Source organism: Halictus rubicundus, chromosome 3 (assembly GCF_050948215.1).
Source record: "Halictus rubicundus isolate RS-2024b chromosome 3, iyHalRubi1_principal, whole genome shotgun sequence".
Taxonomy (NCBI): Eukaryota; Metazoa; Arthropoda; class Insecta; order Hymenoptera; family Halictidae; genus Halictus; species Halictus rubicundus.
This window is the reverse complement of record NC_135151.1, coordinates 1768963-1787563: the sequence shown is the minus strand read 5'-3', so window position 1 is coordinate 1787563 and position 18601 is coordinate 1768963. Positions and strand designations below refer to the sequence as shown.

The 18601-nt window shown below is 38.8% G+C and overlaps 1 protein-coding gene and 1 long non-coding RNA gene across 51 annotated transcripts in view; both read left to right on the top strand.

Moving 5' to 3' along the window:
• Positions 1 to 18601, top strand: part of Bent (projectin protein bent) — a 111330-nt gene that overhangs the window by 21821 nt on the left and 70908 nt on the right. For 14 of the 50 annotated variants that reach the window (XM_076784734.1, XM_076784728.1, XM_076784721.1 and 11 more), the window contains exons 7-33: positions 331 to 534; positions 1326 to 1627; positions 2762 to 2979; positions 3534 to 3939; positions 4729 to 4901; positions 4972 to 5142; positions 5224 to 5303; positions 5418 to 5583; positions 5898 to 6104; positions 6723 to 6893; positions 7105 to 7155; positions 7647 to 7664; positions 8366 to 8410; positions 8492 to 8527; positions 8600 to 8653; positions 8739 to 8795; positions 9082 to 9153; positions 17066 to 17119; positions 17324 to 17374; positions 17488 to 17526; positions 17633 to 17686; positions 17787 to 17843; positions 17939 to 17995; positions 18106 to 18162; positions 18257 to 18313; positions 18379 to 18438; positions 18524 to 18580. In XM_076784734.1, the coding sequence (XP_076640849.1) occupies positions 331 to 534; positions 1326 to 1627; positions 2762 to 2979; positions 3534 to 3939; positions 4729 to 4901; positions 4972 to 5142; positions 5224 to 5303; positions 5418 to 5583; positions 5898 to 6104; positions 6723 to 6893; positions 7105 to 7155; positions 7647 to 7664; positions 8366 to 8410; positions 8492 to 8527; positions 8600 to 8653; positions 8739 to 8795; positions 9082 to 9153; positions 17066 to 17119; positions 17324 to 17374; positions 17488 to 17526; positions 17633 to 17686; positions 17787 to 17843; positions 17939 to 17995; positions 18106 to 18162; positions 18257 to 18313; positions 18379 to 18438; positions 18524 to 18580 (2974 nt within the window). Of the gene's footprint in view, positions 1 to 330; positions 535 to 1325; positions 1628 to 2755; positions 2980 to 3533; positions 3940 to 4728; positions 4902 to 4971; positions 5143 to 5223; positions 5304 to 5417; positions 5584 to 5897; positions 6105 to 6722; positions 6894 to 7104; positions 7156 to 7646; positions 7665 to 8365; positions 8411 to 8491; positions 8528 to 8599; positions 8654 to 8738; positions 8796 to 9081; positions 9154 to 17065; positions 17120 to 17323; positions 17375 to 17487; positions 17527 to 17632; positions 17687 to 17786; positions 17844 to 17938; positions 17996 to 18105; positions 18163 to 18256; positions 18314 to 18378; positions 18439 to 18523; positions 18581 to 18601 lie in introns of all 50 variants that reach the window. The other 36 variants (XM_076784760.1, XM_076784758.1, XM_076784751.1 and 33 more) reach the window with 18 other exon arrangements.
• Positions 10578 to 12442, top strand: LOC143352372 (uncharacterized). Its single transcript, XR_013081910.1, has 3 exons — positions 10578 to 11938; positions 12005 to 12061; positions 12425 to 12442. It is a non-coding gene; the product is annotated as an uncharacterized LOC143352372 (long non-coding RNA).

Sequence of the window (18601 nt, the reverse complement as noted above, 5' to 3'; positions counted from 1 at the left end):
ACATATATAGAGAAATCACTGTACCTGTTTAGATATTTATTTTCCCTTAAAGTTTAGCATCAGAGATGCTAGATACTCCAAGAATCAAATATCCATAAAACAGTCCAGAGAAGGTTAAGAGAAGAATTGAAGTGTCCTATCGGCTTTTCCGTGAAGTACAGCTACTCCGTTTTGTCGGGCAATACTCGGACCCGCATGCTCTTCGAATAGTCCTCTCGATTCTGCGAATTCTTCGTCGTTGTGTATTTTCGATCGGTGTGTATCGCGTTTGGGAAAATCGCGCGTCGAGAAGCATGGCACAGCAGGTGTTCTGACGCGTCCGATGATTAGGTATCACGGTACCGAAGAGGTGAAAGAAGGAGGAAGATATAGCATGTCGCTGGAACTCGACCAGAAGCTGTACCATCTGGTCCGTTTGAAGATCGACAACGTGGCGAAGGGAGACGCCGGCGAATACAGAGCCGTCGCGAAGAACAAACACGGACAAGGAGTGGCGACGATTAATCTCAACTTCGAAGGGGGCGACAGATTAAAGTATGAATCTGGTGACGTCGAGCCTGGTGGTCGTCGTGACGCTAGAAAATTCTCTTTTCATGTATGCTGAGTTGTTGACAGTTTTCCACCCTTGGTCCTTCGAGGAGAAAATTATTGGATTTCGAGGGGACACTTCAAGTTAATTTTAAAATGTATCCCAGTAGGAACTTTTTAATGTTTGAGGGCTCAAATTAAAGCTAGGATAGCGTTCTTTAAGGTAGTTCCATATTACTTTAAAAGAAAATTCTAAAGGATATTAGAAAATTGAGGAATCGAGATTGGTAGTTCCGAAAAAATTACTCGATTTTGGGGGGTACCTTCAAGGCGATTTTAGAATGTATTCCCGTGGAAATTTCAGAACATTCGAGGTCTCAAATTGAAGCTAGAAGATTTATGACAGGTTTAAAAGAAAATTTGAAGTCACGTCGAAAAATTGAGAAATTCTGATTGGATTTCCAGGGGTAACTACAAATCAATTCTAAAATATATTCCCGTGAGAATTTCTAAACAGTTGAGGGCTTCAATTAAAGCTGGAAGTTCGTACTTTACGATGAGTGCACCTCGATTTGAAGAGAAATTCGATATCACAACGAAAAATTGTGAAATACTTGAAGGAATTTCTGGAAAAGGAAACGGTGGGAAACTTTCAATAATGATGGCGTCGCGACGACAATAGGCCTCGTCGAAGAAAGAAGAAGGTCTGTCCCGCGCAGATCCGGTCTCCGGATAGAGAAAAACGGAGAACGGAACTGGCGGACAGGGGTGGTTTGACGAAAATCGATTACACGCAGAATACCGGACGGTAAGCCGCCGCGTTTCCCGAAGAAACCGACGATCCGACAGGAGGGCGACATCCTGATTATGGAGTGTATCCTGGAAGCGCACCCGGTACCGGACATTACGTGGTACCAGGGCCAGAAACCGATCACCGACAGCACGCGCGTCAAGATGTCGCGCAAAGCCACCGGAAAGGACACGTATTTGCTCACGCTCGAGATCTCGAATCCGACCAAGGCCGACGGCGGAAATTACCGGTGCAACGCGTTTAACAACTTCGGCGAGAGTAACGCCAACATCTCTCTCAACTTTCAAGGCAAGTCCTTTTCCACCGATGCAACGCGACCGGAGTCTCTCGTTGGTTCCTCCATCAAGTTTCAACTTTCGATTTTTGCCCGATTTTTTTTCCACCGCCTCGCGCCTCTTACGCGCGACGCCTGATATTTTTGCAATCTGACTAAACGTGATCGTATAAAGTTGATCGAGTAGTATCAAAATTGTGTTAATTTTACTATGAATTGTGACGTGTATTTTTTAACTATTTAACCAATTTTTTTCATCTAGACGTTAAATTAGAGAGCAAGGTGATTGTACAAATTTTTGCAGCACAGTGAAGAGTATTATAAGTAAGTCTTTGGAGACTATAAATTGATCGAATTGGTAAACGAACATTGAACAATTGAAGAAAACAACATATACAATCAGTGATCACTATCGGGTGCTGGAAACATTGTTGGACTTTCTTAATCGTCCATTGAAGGCTGCTTCTTGGAATAATTTTTATATGTCCCGATGGAATGAACGTTCTATTATTTGATAGAGTCGGGTTATTATCTACATTCGATCGTGTCTACCAAGATTGCGAAAATACCATGTTACGCCGCGGTCTGAGCATTTTTTGGAGTTGCCCGCGACTCTTTCGGGAACCATCAGAGAGACCAACGAGACACACGTCCGTCGAGAGCCCCTTCTCTACGCTCCTAGCACGTTCTTCCTGTCAGAGTCGTTCGAACCCGCTTCCCAGAGGAATTTGGCTTCTCTGGACCCGCGTCTCTTCTCTTTTCGCATCGTTCGTAACCGTAAGCGAACGAAGTTGTTTCTTTCGTGTAGGTCTCTTTTGTCCAAGATCAGGTAAGTGAGTACGCAGCGCTGATGCTGACTAACCATTGAGTCGTTCTCTCATCGCTTTCTAACTCGTGCGCGATCCCGTCTGGATCCTGAGAGATTCGCAAAGCCGTGGATCCAGGCGGGTGTCGCGATCAATGCATTTCAAATCACTAATCTCGAAGGGGATACCCAAAACCCTCTGTAACTTCCACAAACTGGACCGCAATTCTTCACGTGGTGGAAATTGCGATCCGGTGATGATCGTTTCCGGTGGGATTACTGCTGGAAAGGATTGTACGTCGAAGGATGATAATGCCTAACCGTGGATCTTTCCAAGATGCAGAAGAGGGGCCTGGTTTCGCGCCGTCGTTCGTCGAGAAACCGCGTATCATTCCGAACGAAACCGGCACCCTGATCACGATGAAGTGCAAGTGCAAGGCGAACCCGAAACCGGACGTGACGTGGTTCCGGGGAACCAACGTGGTCAAGGAGTCCTCCAAGATCTCGATCAAGACCAAGACCGTCGAGGAGGATGTGTACGAACTGATCATGGAGATCAAGGTCAGTGGTGTCGATCGTTGAGCTGGACAACTCTGTCCATGAAACCTGACAACTTTACACAGAACTTTAGCTTAAACAACAGGTGGAAGTTCGCACTTCCATACATTTAGGTTTTCTGGAAAATTCGAGATCATGTCGAAAAGTTTAGAAATCCCAATCGGTACCTACATAGGTACAAAATTATTGAATTTGAAGGGGTAACTTCGACACGCTTTTAAAGTAATTTCTAGTGTGAATTTCTGAACTTTTGATAGCGCAAATTAAAGCTGAAAGTCCGCAGTTTATGATAGATCTGTTTAGGTTTGTTGGAAAATTCGAGATCATGTCGAAAAGTTTAGAAATCCCAATCGGTACCTAGGGGCAAAATTATTGGACTTGACCGGGTAACCTCGTTACGATTTTAAACAGATGACGATTTTAAACAAGTTGGAAGATGACAGGGTTATTTGCGTTTAAAAGAACATTCGATTTCATATCGAAAAATATGAGCCTGCCCTCGTTAACGGCATTCAACCAATTAGAATGTCACCTGGATAATCAAAAAATTATTGCAGGATCCTGCAGCACCGGACGGTGGCACTTACAGGTGTCACGTGCAAAACGAATACGGCGAGAGCAACGCCAACCTGAACCTGAACATCGAAGCCGAGCCTGAACCTGAAGGCGATGGGCCGACCTTCGTCGAAAAGCCGCGCATTCAATCGCAGAACCAGGGTAAACTCGTAATAATGGACTGCAAAGTGAAAGCGAATCCCAAGCCAAACATCGTGTGGACACACGCGGGCCAGGTGGTCAAAGAGTCCTCGAAGATCTCGATCAGCGTCGTTCAAGAAAAGGAGGACATCTATTACATTAAGCTTACCTTGAACGATCCCAGTCCTGAAGACTCCGGCCTGTACAAGTGCAACATCAAGAACGATCTTGGCGAACTGAACGCCAATCTCACGCTCAACGTAGAAAGTGAGTCGATCGCTTGGAATCCACAGTACAATTAAATTGTCACAACTTATAGGTCAGTGCAAAAGTTCCAGCTCAATTCCTTGTTGTATTTTCATACGAAATGGGGAACGGACTTCTGCGCTGACTACATACTAATGTATACAGAGTGTTCGACTATAGGTGGGAGAAAATTTAAGGGGTGGTTCGCCATGAGAATATAAGACGAACACGAAGAGTAAAAAAATTGTGGTTTCGGCTTCATTTTTTAGTTATTAACAGTTAAAAATCCGCCTAGAATGCGGCAACCCGGCCAACAGAGGTGTACGTTGCGTACGTGATAGAGGCGTGCAACAGTAACGTATCAAGTAACTGATACTCCGCGTGCCATGCAAGAAGTCACCTGGCAAGAATTCGGCGTGTAAACCATCCGATTGGGAAATCCCACACGTATTTTCGGTTCTAGTCGAATTATTGACTAAAGTGTGTGACGTCACAAACGAACCACTGGGTGGGAGTGAGGACCCCCTTTGATACGTGACTGTCGCGCGCCTTTATGACGTAAGCAACGTACACATCTATTGGTCGGGTTGCCGCATTTGAGGCGGATTTTAAATTGATAATAACTAAAAAATGAAGCCAAAATCGCAATTTTTTTATTCTTCAATTTCGTCTTACATTATCTTGGAGAACCACCCTTTAAATTTTCTCCCACCTGTAGTCGAACACCCTGTATTGCGATGCGGTCGCTGCAACAAAAAAACGATTTTGTTGAACTTGAGAACTGAATTTTCGATTGATTCACTATTGCAGTTGTACCTGTGATCAAGGAGAAGCCAAAAGTGATCAAGATAGTAAAGAAGAGGACAGTCGTGGTCGAGTGCCACGTTCTGTCGAAGTTCACACCGGACTGCACTTGGTTCAAAGAGACACAAGCAGTCAAGCAGGACACCAGGCACAAGGTGCACGTGGAACAAGTCAAAGAGGTAAGCGACGGCTTTCTTTAATATTGAAGAAGGACAAACGCAGAAGTGCCAACCATGATCTTGTTCGCAGGGAGAGTTCGCTGTCAAATTAGAGATCGAACAAGTGTCGGCCACCGACAAGGGTGTGTACAAGTTGGTTGCCCGTAATGAGAAAGGTGAGGCGACGTCTCAGGTAGTCGAGGTCACGGATATCATGGAAGAGGGTGAGAAACCGAAGATTGCTTCCGGTTTGAAATCAGTGGTACGTTCATTCGAGATCTCAGGTTGCCGTTTGTATTTTATAAAAGGATTTTGAGTAATATTTCTTTCTGTCAAATTTCAGACGATAGAGGAAGGCAAATCGGTCGAACTTGTCGCCAGTCTCTCGAAATTGGACCGCAAGGTGACCATCTCGTGGTACAGGTACGTAATAACAGTATGATCAACGATAGCGTGCCCTTGGCAACGTTCATGTACAAATGTGAGATTGGTATAAAACAGTGTAATTAATTCGTTGACTGTCTCGCGTTTGTTCAGAGATACCACGGTGGTAAAATCTTCCAAGGACATCATGATATCCTTCAACGGCACGGACATGAAGCTGACCATCACGTCTGCCTCCACTTCGTTCTCCGGAACCTACAAGGTCGTCGTCAGTAACGAGTTTGGCGAGGACCAGTCGTCCGCTAAAGTAGTCGTGAAGGTAAGTAATTACGTTGAAGATAAACCATCCTTCAAGGAGAACAATGCCCATTCTATGTCGTCCCCTATGTTAAAATGTTCACCTGTTGGAACCGAGAAGACTATTCGTTGAATCCCCCCTCCCCCTTTGAAACCAAGAAGACTATTCGTTGAATCCCCTATTGGAACCAAGAAGGCTATTCGTTGAGACCCCCCTTCTAAGATATTAATTGAGTGTCAAACATGTCCCCATTGTTGACAAACATTCGAACATCTTGTGAAACGATTGTTGAACTTCCCTCGAATGTTGCATGGAATGTCCTTGTCCCATTGTAGAAGAAAGAGGAGGAGAAGAAGGAGGAGGAGGAAGAAGAGAAGAAGAAGAAGAAGGTCGAAGAGAAGAAAGAGGAAAAGAAAGAAGAGAAGAAGGAAGAGAAGAAAGAGGAGAAAGTAGAGAAGAAGGAAGAAAAGAAAGAAGAGAAGAAGGCTGAAAAGAAGGTTGAAAAGAAGGAGGAGAAGAAGGAAGAAAAGAAGGAGGAGAAGGTAGAAATTGTTGAAGCCATCATGCCAATTCTGCTATTGAAAGGGCTTGTTCCTTGTATCTTTTGTGTCCCCCTTGTTTTTGCTCCCCAGTAGATAAAGTGCAGCGTCACTAACAATTGTTAGTTGTCATCCCCCAATACATACTATTATACATACCCATTGTACACAATATACACTCGAAACATGATCACTCAAACGAAAACTTAATTCGATTGACAGAGATACTGTCCCTGGCAGAAAATCATCAAAATTAGTTCTAATATTTTGAAGAATTATTCAACAAATTTATTTATATGGGTATATGATATAAAAAAATTGCTAGAATTTGTATACACACATTCTCATTGTTTTTATAAAGTAATGTAAAATAATCATTTTTAGTGGTCTGTAAACCTAGTGTATAAAATGAACAAGACTCGCAAGGCCTTTAAAAATCACTTTAAAAATGTACGTAGCATAAGAAAGTGTATTAGTGCATTATTTATTATTTTCAATAATGAATTGAAGTCCTTCTCTGAGAATTGCCAGGGGTGTATTAGCAATCAGGGAAAATTAACTTTTCGTTTGGTTCACACGATGATCTGGCTCTCTTGAAATTTCGGTGTTGCGATACAAAAGGTAAAGAATACAATCTGGAGCGACGAAGAAGAGTCCGATTACGACGAAAGCATTCTCGAAGAGGAAGTAGAGGAGGAAGAAGAAGAAGAAGAAGTGGTGAGTGTAATCGAATCCAGCGTCGCGGAGCCGATTATCGAGGAACCTGAAACAGAAACAGTATCACGGATGGAGGTACACGATCACACAACACGAACACGCATACTCGCTCTTTCCTTTCTCGAAACAGTCACACTACTCTTCTATTCTATTTTTTTCGCTCGTGCGAATCTTTTATTCGATTCTGCTCGAGCACTCGAGACATCTTTTCTCTACGCTTTTTCCTTCAGGACAACTGTTTTTGTTAAACACTAAAATTCACGTGGTTTTTTTCAATATTTTCAAGGACGTACCCGACAACAAACCGAACGGTATCGACAAACCTGGTCTCAAGAAGGTACGAACAAATTTTTGGTACTCTCGCGGATTTTTTACGAAGATGGGAAACTCGTGCACACACTCGTTCACACCGTTTACATTTGCGAATTTATTCCCCCTTTTGTGTGCATCTTGTGTAGACCTTGTGATCGTTTTATGGCCCTTTGTTTTAGTCCTAATTTGTAATTGTTTAATCGTGTCGCAAAACGTAACAGGTCGGTCCCTTAAGTTGTGTCGATTTTTAATGTTAACTTACTTAGTGTAAGGGTAAAATATAATAGTATTACTTTTAATCTAATAAATAATTGTAACGATGACTTTCCATCTATCAATTGTTTGGTTTTCACAAAAACATGGCAGAAATGAAATACGAACTTTTCTATTGTATATGAACATTAAGTGTGATAAGAAATAGCACAATTTATGGGACGACTTAACATTCAATAAATACGGAGCCTGCTCACAACGGGGAATAATACTAATTGAGTCGTATTAATGTTTCTGTTTCAGAAACTGGAAGTAATTCAGGTGAGTCGTAAGGACCAGCTGGTTTTTCTCGAAGTATGCGAAGTATGCGCTCGAATCGTTTTATAGGTTTTTCCATTGCATTGCGAACAATCGTTTCTTTTGCGGTATTCGATGGCGATTCTGTCGCGTGAATTTTATGCGAGCGATTATTTTCAGCTTTTTCTAACTAACCAGTCTTCTGTTTCAGCAATTTTTCTTTCTTTTGCATTGTGGCGATTACTCGATTTTATTTCGTTTCAGCTAAGTGCAATGCGTATACACTACCCTATTCACACAAAATGCATACTCAAGCTTTTTAGCATTTTTCTTTAGAAGAATGGGTACACACTACCCTGTTCACACAAAACGCAAACTCAAGCTTTTTAGCATTCCTTTGCAACCAATGCGTATACACGAAATGCGATATTCAAGCTTTTTAGCTATTCCTTTAGAAGCTGGGCTATATTATTTCTCCCTGAACACCCCATCCCTCTCGCATGATCTTTATACACGTTGATTTCAGTGTGCAAAATATTATTTTCGCATGCTTTTATATTTTCTGCGATTCGATTGAATGAAAGAGAATGTGTGAAAGTTTAATCGATGTTTCTTTTTTCACGATACTCGCTAGGATAACAGCAGGTAAACATTTATGTGAAATGTGCTTGTATCTTGTTAAATATTAAATATTTCTCACCGACTGATTTTCTGTCCTCGCGTAGAAGAAACCAGAAGAGAAAATCGCGGAGAAGAAGGAAGTGGAAAAGGTGATTGTTCGAATTCAAACGAAAAAAAACACGTTGTCGAAGATTGTTTAACTAAAACGATTTTGATATTTTTGTTCACAGAAGAAGATCGTGAAGAAAGAGGAAGAGAAGAAAGAGGTAACCTTACAGTTTTATGCTAATTCAGTGTAAACTTACTGTTCGTTCTAATTTGATTTTTCTCTGTGCTAGGAGGCCACGCTGAAGGCGGAGAAAACCGTTTCTCGAAAGCAGTCTATTAGCAGGGTAAGTATTATGATTTTTAGATCATCCGATGGAAAGTTTTTTAGTTGAATTATTAATTTATTAATTGTTGTCCTCGATTCGACAGGTGGAGGAACTGCGAACGGAAAGCCGAAGGAGCTCCTTGGTCACGACAGAAGAAAAGGTGAAACACTGCTCTCTAATGTCAACATACACAACCTGTTCGCAATTAACACTCGAACAATCGTGATTAACAGACAGTGAAATATTTATTTATATTATTTTTTTCCACACACGTAGATAAGCGAAGACGGCTACACATCACCGCGACGCTTTTCGATTCAAAAGGTACACTCGCACCGATCACGACACAAAATCAAATGCGTTTCACATGAACGCAAGCTTGTAAATTCTAAAGCGAAACGATTGTTCGTTTATTTATCGATTGTTTGTTGTTCTGATGGAAACAGGCTGAGGAAGAGTACAAGTCGGAGAGCAGGCGGTCTTCAATCGTCGAGAAGAAGAAGGTGACAACGGAGAAGGTGAGAGAGTTACAGATTGTTGTTTTCCTATTGTTGTTTTCTCATTTGTTCTTGTACCGTCCCTACATGCGATTGATCGATCCTCGAAATATTGTAATTAACATCGTCCAAATCTCATTCGTTGACTGCAGATTTTATGCATTTGTAATAAAAAAGAACGAAACACTAAAACCACCAGAAGAATTTAGGAACACTTTCGTATCAATGGATTAATTTCATTGAGAAAAAAATAATCTTTTATTTAACGTTTTGCAATTGAGGTTTTTATTTTGTATAAAGATCTGCAGTCTAGACATTTGTATACATGTACGTAGTGTGTCTCAGTAGTAGTATAGTTCGGAAAGGGGTGAATCACTATGAAAAATAAGAAAGAAACAGTCACGGATTGCCTAAAACTAAAAAAATTTGTCACTTCATTTTTTATCTACTTCGTTGAATTCACCCCTTTCCAGAGTATTTCAATAGTGTTTTGTGATTTGAATTATTAAAAAAGTACATTATCAAATACGAAAGCAGTAAGTAGTTTATGTGTGACCTCCTCGCGAACGACTTCAGGAGGCTGTAGTAGTAGCGGTCAAAGTTCCGAAAATCGGTCAAATACGATTCCGCAGAAATTTGGTAAACAGGTTCGTTTTGCATTAAAAACATCATTGCCAGAAGGATTTTTGACGACCTGAAAAAAATTGTTTACCACACTAATATCATTTCCTACCTTATTGGACACTCACTACAACGAATTCTGCCCTTTTTAATCGACGTAACACGTGTTTTAGAACGGAGCCCCTCCTTCTGCACCTGGCCCCACCCCAATCCTAACCCAGACTTAACAAAAATGCGTCGGTAAGGTAGAAAATGATACTAATATGATAAAAAAATTATTTTCGAGCCGTCAAAAATCCTTTTCGGAAACATGTTTTTAATTCAAAATGAGGCTGCATGCAAAATTTGAGCTCGGTCCGATTTGGCCGATTTTCGGAACTTCAGCCGTATTAGCTAATACTTAGTTGTGTTTCTTTTGTGCATGCACAAGTGCAGACAACGACGAATCAAGAAACGAAAAATAGAATCCTAGTAGCGTAGGATCTAAAGAAATGTAGGACTTAGGGGATAGGACGATCAAGCAATTTTTGTTTTATTATTTTGAACTTTTAGACAGGTAGAGAGAGCCCGAGATTATGGTCCGCGTACACGGTTGTTCAAGACACGAAGGTACACGATACACTATACTTACACGCTACACACCACTCACATTGTCTTAACACTAAATTCGGAAGAACAATCGATACGATCCTCTTCAAATTTTTCATTCCATCATACGTAAGATAAACGAGTTTATTTATGCAAATGATGTGCCAACGCATTATCTTATTAACGGTCAAAGATTTGTTAATAATTTTTCCTATTGCACAAGCAATTTCATTCGTAGACTAAAAGAAAAGGGAAAACGTATTGTTTCAACAATCAGTTACTTGAAAATTTATTTAAATGTTCCATCCAGTTAAAGAACTTTCAACTATTAGTTCCAGGACGAACCGTACTCGAAATACCACATGTTCAGACGAAAATCTGATAACGAGACCAAGGTAGTTGTAATTTTTATTTTCCGTCGAGATAGAGATAATAATTGTCCTCGACAATTTAAAAACAAGACAGAGCACGTTGATTTCATTTCACTGCCATTTTAGGACACGCCTAACGCGAGACGCGTATCCATCACGGTAGAAAGAACAAGCATAAAGGTAGACTATGTTTCGACAAATTGTCACAGTGCTGATAAATCTTTGGCCATATTTTCACGCGAGTACTTGTTGACGCAACGATATTATTTTAGGACACGATTAACGAGGCGTTGCTCAATCTTAAGCCATACAGGCGCAGATCTGTTAAAGAGATAGAGGTACACTATGCACTTACAGTAGACAGTTGCGGTTTTATGCAAAAATCTGTACACGCAATTTCTAATCACGATTTTAGGTCGCTCCTCCGCCACGAGTTAACGATAGAAAGGGTTCTCTGATCAGAAACGGCGAGGTACACGGTTCACACTATTAATCATTAGGTTGTTGCATACGGTCGATTCGTTTAAAATTTATTTAACAATACTTGATGCTAGAAATATCGAAATGCCCCATCTGGGATTTATTAAAAAGCGCGCAAAGTCTGTAAGCTCGTAATTTTTACAAAACGGTTTAGTGTTTTAGTCAACTTTTTCGGTACTTAAAAGAATATTTACAACAATTTATAGCAATACTGTCGATAGTTTTCATTCGTTTCGTGTGCAGCAGCTTAATTTCACTCACGCGAAGGCACCCACACGCAGTAATTGTTTTATTTTTTTACTATAGGACAAAGCAGCGCTTAAACCTAAGCAACAATCGCACAAACCAAACGATGAAATCGAGGTAGTTTATTATTTCATTTTTTTTATAACAATCGTAACGATGGGTTTAATAACGATAGGTATTTTAGGATATTTGGGCGGAAAACCCGAAGGATCGCGAGCTAAAACCTATTAGAAAAAACGAGGTATAAAAAAAGAAACAATTAAATTATACAATTTTGTAACGTACCTGTTTCTACTTATGTATACTGTTCATTTTAGTATTCGTTGAAATCTCCCGTTGAAATACATCTTTCCGAACCACATGATGAAATTGAGGTACTCGACGAGCTTTTGCTTTTTAATATGAAACGTTGAATAGTATATTAAAGAGTCAAATTATTTTAGGACATTTGGGCAGATAGACCGAAGGATCACGAATTAAAATCTGTTAGAAAGATTGAGGTACGACATAGAACGCGTTGTCAATGATAATTATGATAGTTCGTATAATTAAACGAATCGTTTTAGGACTCGCTCGAACCCACTGTTACGTCACATGGTGATGAGCCACGCAATGACGTTGAGGTAGCTAATTACTTTTCTTTATATCTGTAATTACATTGTTTACTCGATATATGTCCAAAACGCGGGTCTAGCCAGGGACATATATCAGCCAGGAGATACTATTCTTTGATCCACGCCGAACGTAGAACAGGACAATAGTGAAAATAGGAAATAATGGAAAATAAGGAAGTTTTGTTATTGGATTAGTAGTGGTGTCCTGGTCTCACACCGATATACCCAACCCGTATTATTATGTTATACTCCTCGGCGACCGAAGTCTCTCGAGATCACTGTATCTATTTAGCTCCTTATCGGCTAGGCATTTGGGACTTATATAGAGTAAACACTGTATTTAGGCAGAAGTATAAGTTGAAAATATTTTAGGATATCTGGGCTGATAGGCCGAAGGATCGCGACTCGAAACCAATTGAACAGAGCAAGGTACACTGAACAAATTGATACGCGTTCTACACATCCATTGAAATTGTAGATTCTGTGTTTTAATCACGCGATGCATTTTAGGACGCGTCGAAATCTTCTGTTGTGACTCGAACTCGTAAATCGCAAGCAGAAATCGAGGTATTGCGATGGCGTTTGATTATTTATTTTGTTTAGCAAAGAGACAGGGTGCGCGACCATAATGTTAAAATATTTTTAGGATGTTCGGTCGGACAAGCCGAAGACAGACAAAATGACACGTAAGAGACCGGAGGTACAATTCGTGAAGTATTAATGATATTAAGACACCGAAATGGTTGACATATTTGTTTATAAATCGGGAATTATTACAGGAAACCACACGCGCGCCAAAACAACCAGTACACACACCGTCTATACAGAAAGTAGATGACGAGATAGAGGTAGTGTACCACAGAAAATTTATTTTTTTTTAGTTTCGAAAATCACAATTCACACGAGAAAATACTTGTAGGATATCTGGGCAGATAAACCGAAAGATCGCGAGATTAAAGCTATCAAAAAGATTGAGGTATTGTTTGTGAATAATTGCAATTGTTTCCAAATCTACGAATACTTTTTTATGAACGTGGAATTATTGCAGGAAACAAAACACACATCAAAACCAGTACACACACCGTCTATGCAGAAGGTAGATGATGAAATAGAGGTATTGGGTTATTGGATGAATAAACATAATCCTTATTTTTTTTATATTGGCAACCGAAAATTACTCGTCAAACTTTTTAGGATATCTGGGCTGATAAACCAAAAGACCGCGATATTAAGCCTATTAGAAAAATCGAGGTATTGTTCGCAAATAATTTTAATTGTCATGAAGCAAAGGAATACATTTTTACAAAGTTACAATTATTGCAGGAAACACTATACACATCAAAACCAATACACACACCATCTACCCAGAAAGTAGATGATGAGATAGAGGTAGTGTACCCGCGAGAATTTTTATATTTATATTTTTTAAGCCGAAAATTCACACGAAAAAATATTTCTAGGATATCTGGGCAGATGAACCAAAACATCACGAAATAAAGCCTATTAGAAAATACGAGGTATTGTTCACAAATAATTTCCATTGTCATGACACCAATGAATATATTTTTACGAAATTGCAATTATCGCAGGAAACACTACACACTCCAAAACCAACACACACACCGTCTACCCAGAAAGTAGATGATGAAATAGAGGTAGTGTACCATCGAGAATTTTTTCTATTTTATTTTTTGAGCTGAAAATTCACTTGTAAAAATATTTCTAGGATATTTGGGCAGATAAATCAAACGATCGCGAAGTAAAGCCTATTAAAAAATACGAGGTATTGTTCGCAAATAATTTGAATTGTCATGAAACAAACGAATAGATTTTTACGAAATTACAATTATTGCAGGAAACATTACACACACCAAAACCAATACACACACCGTCTACCCAGAAAGTAGATGATGAAATAGAGGTAGTGTACCAGCGAGAATTTTTATTTTTTTATTTTTTGTGCCGAAAATTCACTTGCAAAATTATTTTAGGATATCTGGGCAGATAAACCAAAAGATCGCGATACTAAACCTATAAAAAAATACGAGGTATTGTTCGCAAACAATTCGATTTGTCCAAATACTAAACCAACGAATATATTTTTACACACGTGAAATTATTGCAGGAAACATTGCACACACCAAAATCAATACACACACCGTCTACCCAGAAAGTAGATGATGAAATAGAGGTAGTGTACCTTCGAGAATTTTTACTTTTTTATTTTTTGAGCCGAAAATTCACTTGCAGAATTATTTTAGGATATCTGGGCAGATAAACCAAAAGATCGCGATACTAAACCTATAAAAAAATACGAGGTATTGTTCGCAAACAATTCGATTTGTCCAAATACTAAACCAACGAATATATTTTTACACACGTGAAATTATTGCAGGAAACATTGCACACACCAAAATCAATACACACACCGTCTACACAGAAAGTAGATGATGAAATAGAGGTAGTGTACCTTCGAGAATTTTTACTTTTTTATTTTTTGAGCCGGAAATTCACTTGCAAAATTATTTTAGGATATCTGGGCAGATAAACCAAAAGATCGCGATACTAAACCTATAAAAAAATACGAGGTATTGTTCGCAAACAATTCGATTTGTCCAAATACTAAACCAACGAATATATTTTTACACACGTGAAATTATTGCAGGAAACATTGCACACACCAAAATCAATACACACACCGTCTACACAGAAAGTAGATGATGAAATAGAGGTAGTGTACCTTCGAGAATTTTAACTTTTTTATTTTTTGAGCCGAAAATTCACTTGCAAAATTATTTTAGGATATCTGGGCAGATAAACCAAAAGATCGCGATACTAAATCTATAAAAAAATACGAGGTATTGTTCGCAAACAATTCGATTTGTCCAAATACTAAACCAACGAATATATTTTTACACACGTGAAATTATTGCAGGAAACATTGCACACACCAAAATCAATACACACACCGTCTACACAGAAAGTAGATGATGAAATAGAGGTAGTGTACCTTCGAGAATTTTTACTTTTTTATTTTTTGAGCCGGAAATTCACTTGCAAAATTATTTTAGGATATCTGGGCAGATAAACCAAAAGATCGCGATACTAAACCTATAAAAAAATACGAGGTATTGTTCGCAAACAATTCGATTTGTCCAAATACTAAACCAACGAATATATTTTTACACACGTGAAATTATTGCAGGAAACATTGCACACACCAAAATCAATACACACACCGTCTACACAGAAAGTAGATGATGAAATAGAGGTAGTGTACCTTCGAGAATTTTAACTTTTTTATTTTTTGAGCCGAAAATTCACTTGCAAAATTATTTTAGGATATCTGGGCAGATAAACCAAAAGATCGCGATACTAAACCTATAAAAAAATACGAGGTATTGTTCGCAAACAATTCGATTTGTCCAAATACTAAACCAACGAATATATTTTTACACACGTGAAATTATTGCAGGAAACATTGCACACACCAAAATCAATACACATACCGTCTACACAGAAAGTAGATGATGAAATAGAGGTAGAGTACCAGCGAAAATTTTTATTCTTTCATTTTTTCAACTGAGAATTCACTTGGAAAAATTATTTTAGGATATATGGGCAGATAAACCAAAAGATCGCGATATTAAACCTATAAAAAAATACGAGGTACTGTTCGCAAACAATTCAATTTGTCCAAGTACTAAACCAACGAATATATTTTTACACACGTGAAATTATTGCAGAAAACATCACACACACCAAAATCAATACACACACCGTCTACACAGAAAGTAGATGACGAGATAGAGGTAGTATACCATGTAAAATTAATTTTTTTCCTGAAAGTTCACACAAAAAATACTTTTAGGATATCTGGGCAGATAAGCCGCTGGATCGCGACATTAGAACTATTAAACAATACGAGGTACATTTGCGAACGCACAAATAAAATTTTAATGTATTCTTTTCTTTTTTTTTTTTAACAAATCACATTTCCAGGAGATTCCGACGTTAGAGGTCAGACCGCGCGATCAGAAGATAGATAATGAGATTGAGGTATACAGATCGTATTTAATTAGCTAGATTACACTTAAGAAAATAAACATTGGAGTAAATCAACACTATCGATCGAATCGATTTTAGGATATCTGGGCAGATAGACCGCAGGATCGCGAAATCAAACCGATTTGGAAAGAGGTGCATAATTTATTCGTTCTCAATCGAAATACTATATATCCCGTGAAATTTTATTTATTCATTTTGTTTATATTGCAAATTGATCATTCTAGGACGCCCCGAAACCGACGATGAACAATTCGACTGACAGAATTGATTCCTTGAAACCAAATTCCAATTCCTCGCTGGCTGAACCCGTAAACACAATAGAGGTAGACTCGGTCAACTTATTTAATAAACGAATTCATTTTCTCCGAAATCCTAGTTTCTGAGTTGCATCACTGTCGCAGGAAACGAGCAATTAACCGACGCATTAAATTGTAAATTGCACATTTTTTAGGAGGAGCAAAAACCAAAGTTAAAAACGACTCGTAAAAAAGCTGATTCGAAAAAGGTACACTCATGGATCATTACACGTACACAGTAACAGCACATAAAAATTGTAATACACAATGAAATCCCGACAAAATAATTAATTTCACGATCGTTTTAGAAAACGGAAGGGAAATCGAAATCTACCGCTCGTAAAATCGACGATGCGGGCAAGGTACAATTTATTTATTATTTTTTTTATCTCTACGAAATTTCTGGAACCGTTCAAAACACGTTCGTTTAACTCTTTTTTTTATCCTTTATTTACACTTTTAGAAGAATGATACGGTCGCCAGACGTAGGTCATCGACAAAGTCGACCGATGGTTCTCAGGTACAAGGAATACAGAGCACGATAGTTGTTAGTGACGTGTCATCAGCTATTTACGCTATTTGTATTTGTTTACTTTTTATTTTTTCCATGTTACGCTTGTTGCTCGCTCGTGCGATTATTATCCAGGAGGAAGAGCCTACGGTAGACTCGAAAGATAACGGCGCAATTACCAATGGAACGAAGGTACATAGTAGAAGTGTAAATACACGCATACGCGCCGAAATAATTGATTAAAAAATCTCACCTTTCTGGGATTCTATAGAAAAGAAAAAGAACTGGACTGAAATCGCTATGGCTTCAGTTTGAATTTTTATACCCGTTTGTTATGTTAAGATAGAAGTATGGTTGTTATTCGAGTGTGTTTTATCCTGTCCATGTTTTTTCTAGAAGGAGGAAGTCACCGCAAAAACGAAGACCGTCGGAAAGGTGGAGACGAAGGTACAAGGGCAACGATATCCCCCCTTTTATAAGCAAATCTTAACATTTACACATATCACAATGTGCACATAGTACATAAAGAGACCGATAGTTACATGATTCGTTAATTTTAGGAGGTACCCACACCTAAACCCAAGGTAGAGGAGGCTAAGGTACATACAACACATGTACACCGACATGTACATTATTGTTACACTATCGAATTATTTCAGTTTTCTTGTAAGCAGAGTCTCAAACGTTTCATTATTCATTTTTTAGAAACCAGAACCCGCAAAACCACAGACTACTCCCGGTAAACCCGCGGAGCCTAAGGTACAATGCAAATCCTTTTTTTTCGCGTTACCATTTTTTTTGTATAGATATCGTAGTAATGATATTAACAAGCACGATACGCGAAACTGACGTGTTTTAGAAGGAGGAACCCGCCACGAAACCAAAGACCACTCTCGGTAAACCCGAAGAGGCAAAGGTACACTAATTTACACTGTTAATTGTTGCACAAAACTGTTCACACAATCCTTACAAAAATTAGAGCACACTACACGAAATGAAAACAATTTTTAGGAACAAGAACCACACACCAAACCAAAGACTTCTCTTGGTAGACCAGAGGGGCCAAAGGTACACTACATATTACACTTTCCATTTTTGTATACAACTATTTACACCAATTAATGTACGATACACGATTCAAGTTACGGTACAATGCACGAAACAACTATAATTTTTAGGGACAAGAACCAGACACAAAACCAAAGACCACTCTGGGTAAACCAGAAGAGGCGAAGGTACATTATACTACACTTCCAATTTTTCTGTACAACTATTCACACAAATGTTATACGAATTAGTGCACAGTACACCAAACAAATACATTTTTAGAAACAAGAACCAGACACGAAACCAAAGACCACTCTGGGCAAACCAGAAGAAGCAAAGGTACACTATACGACACTTTTCTTTTTTTAAATACAAATTTTACAACAGACAAATACATTTTTTAGAGTCAAGAACCAGACACAAAACCCAAGACTACTCTGGGTAAGCCAGAGGACACAAAGAAGGTACACTGCACATTCAATTTTTAATTTTTCTGTACATCAGTTACACGAATTAGTGTATGATACACGACACAAATGCATTTTTTAGAAACAAGAACCAGACACAAAACCCAAGACTATTCTGGGTAAACCAGAGGAGGTAGAGGTACACTACACATTTTATTTT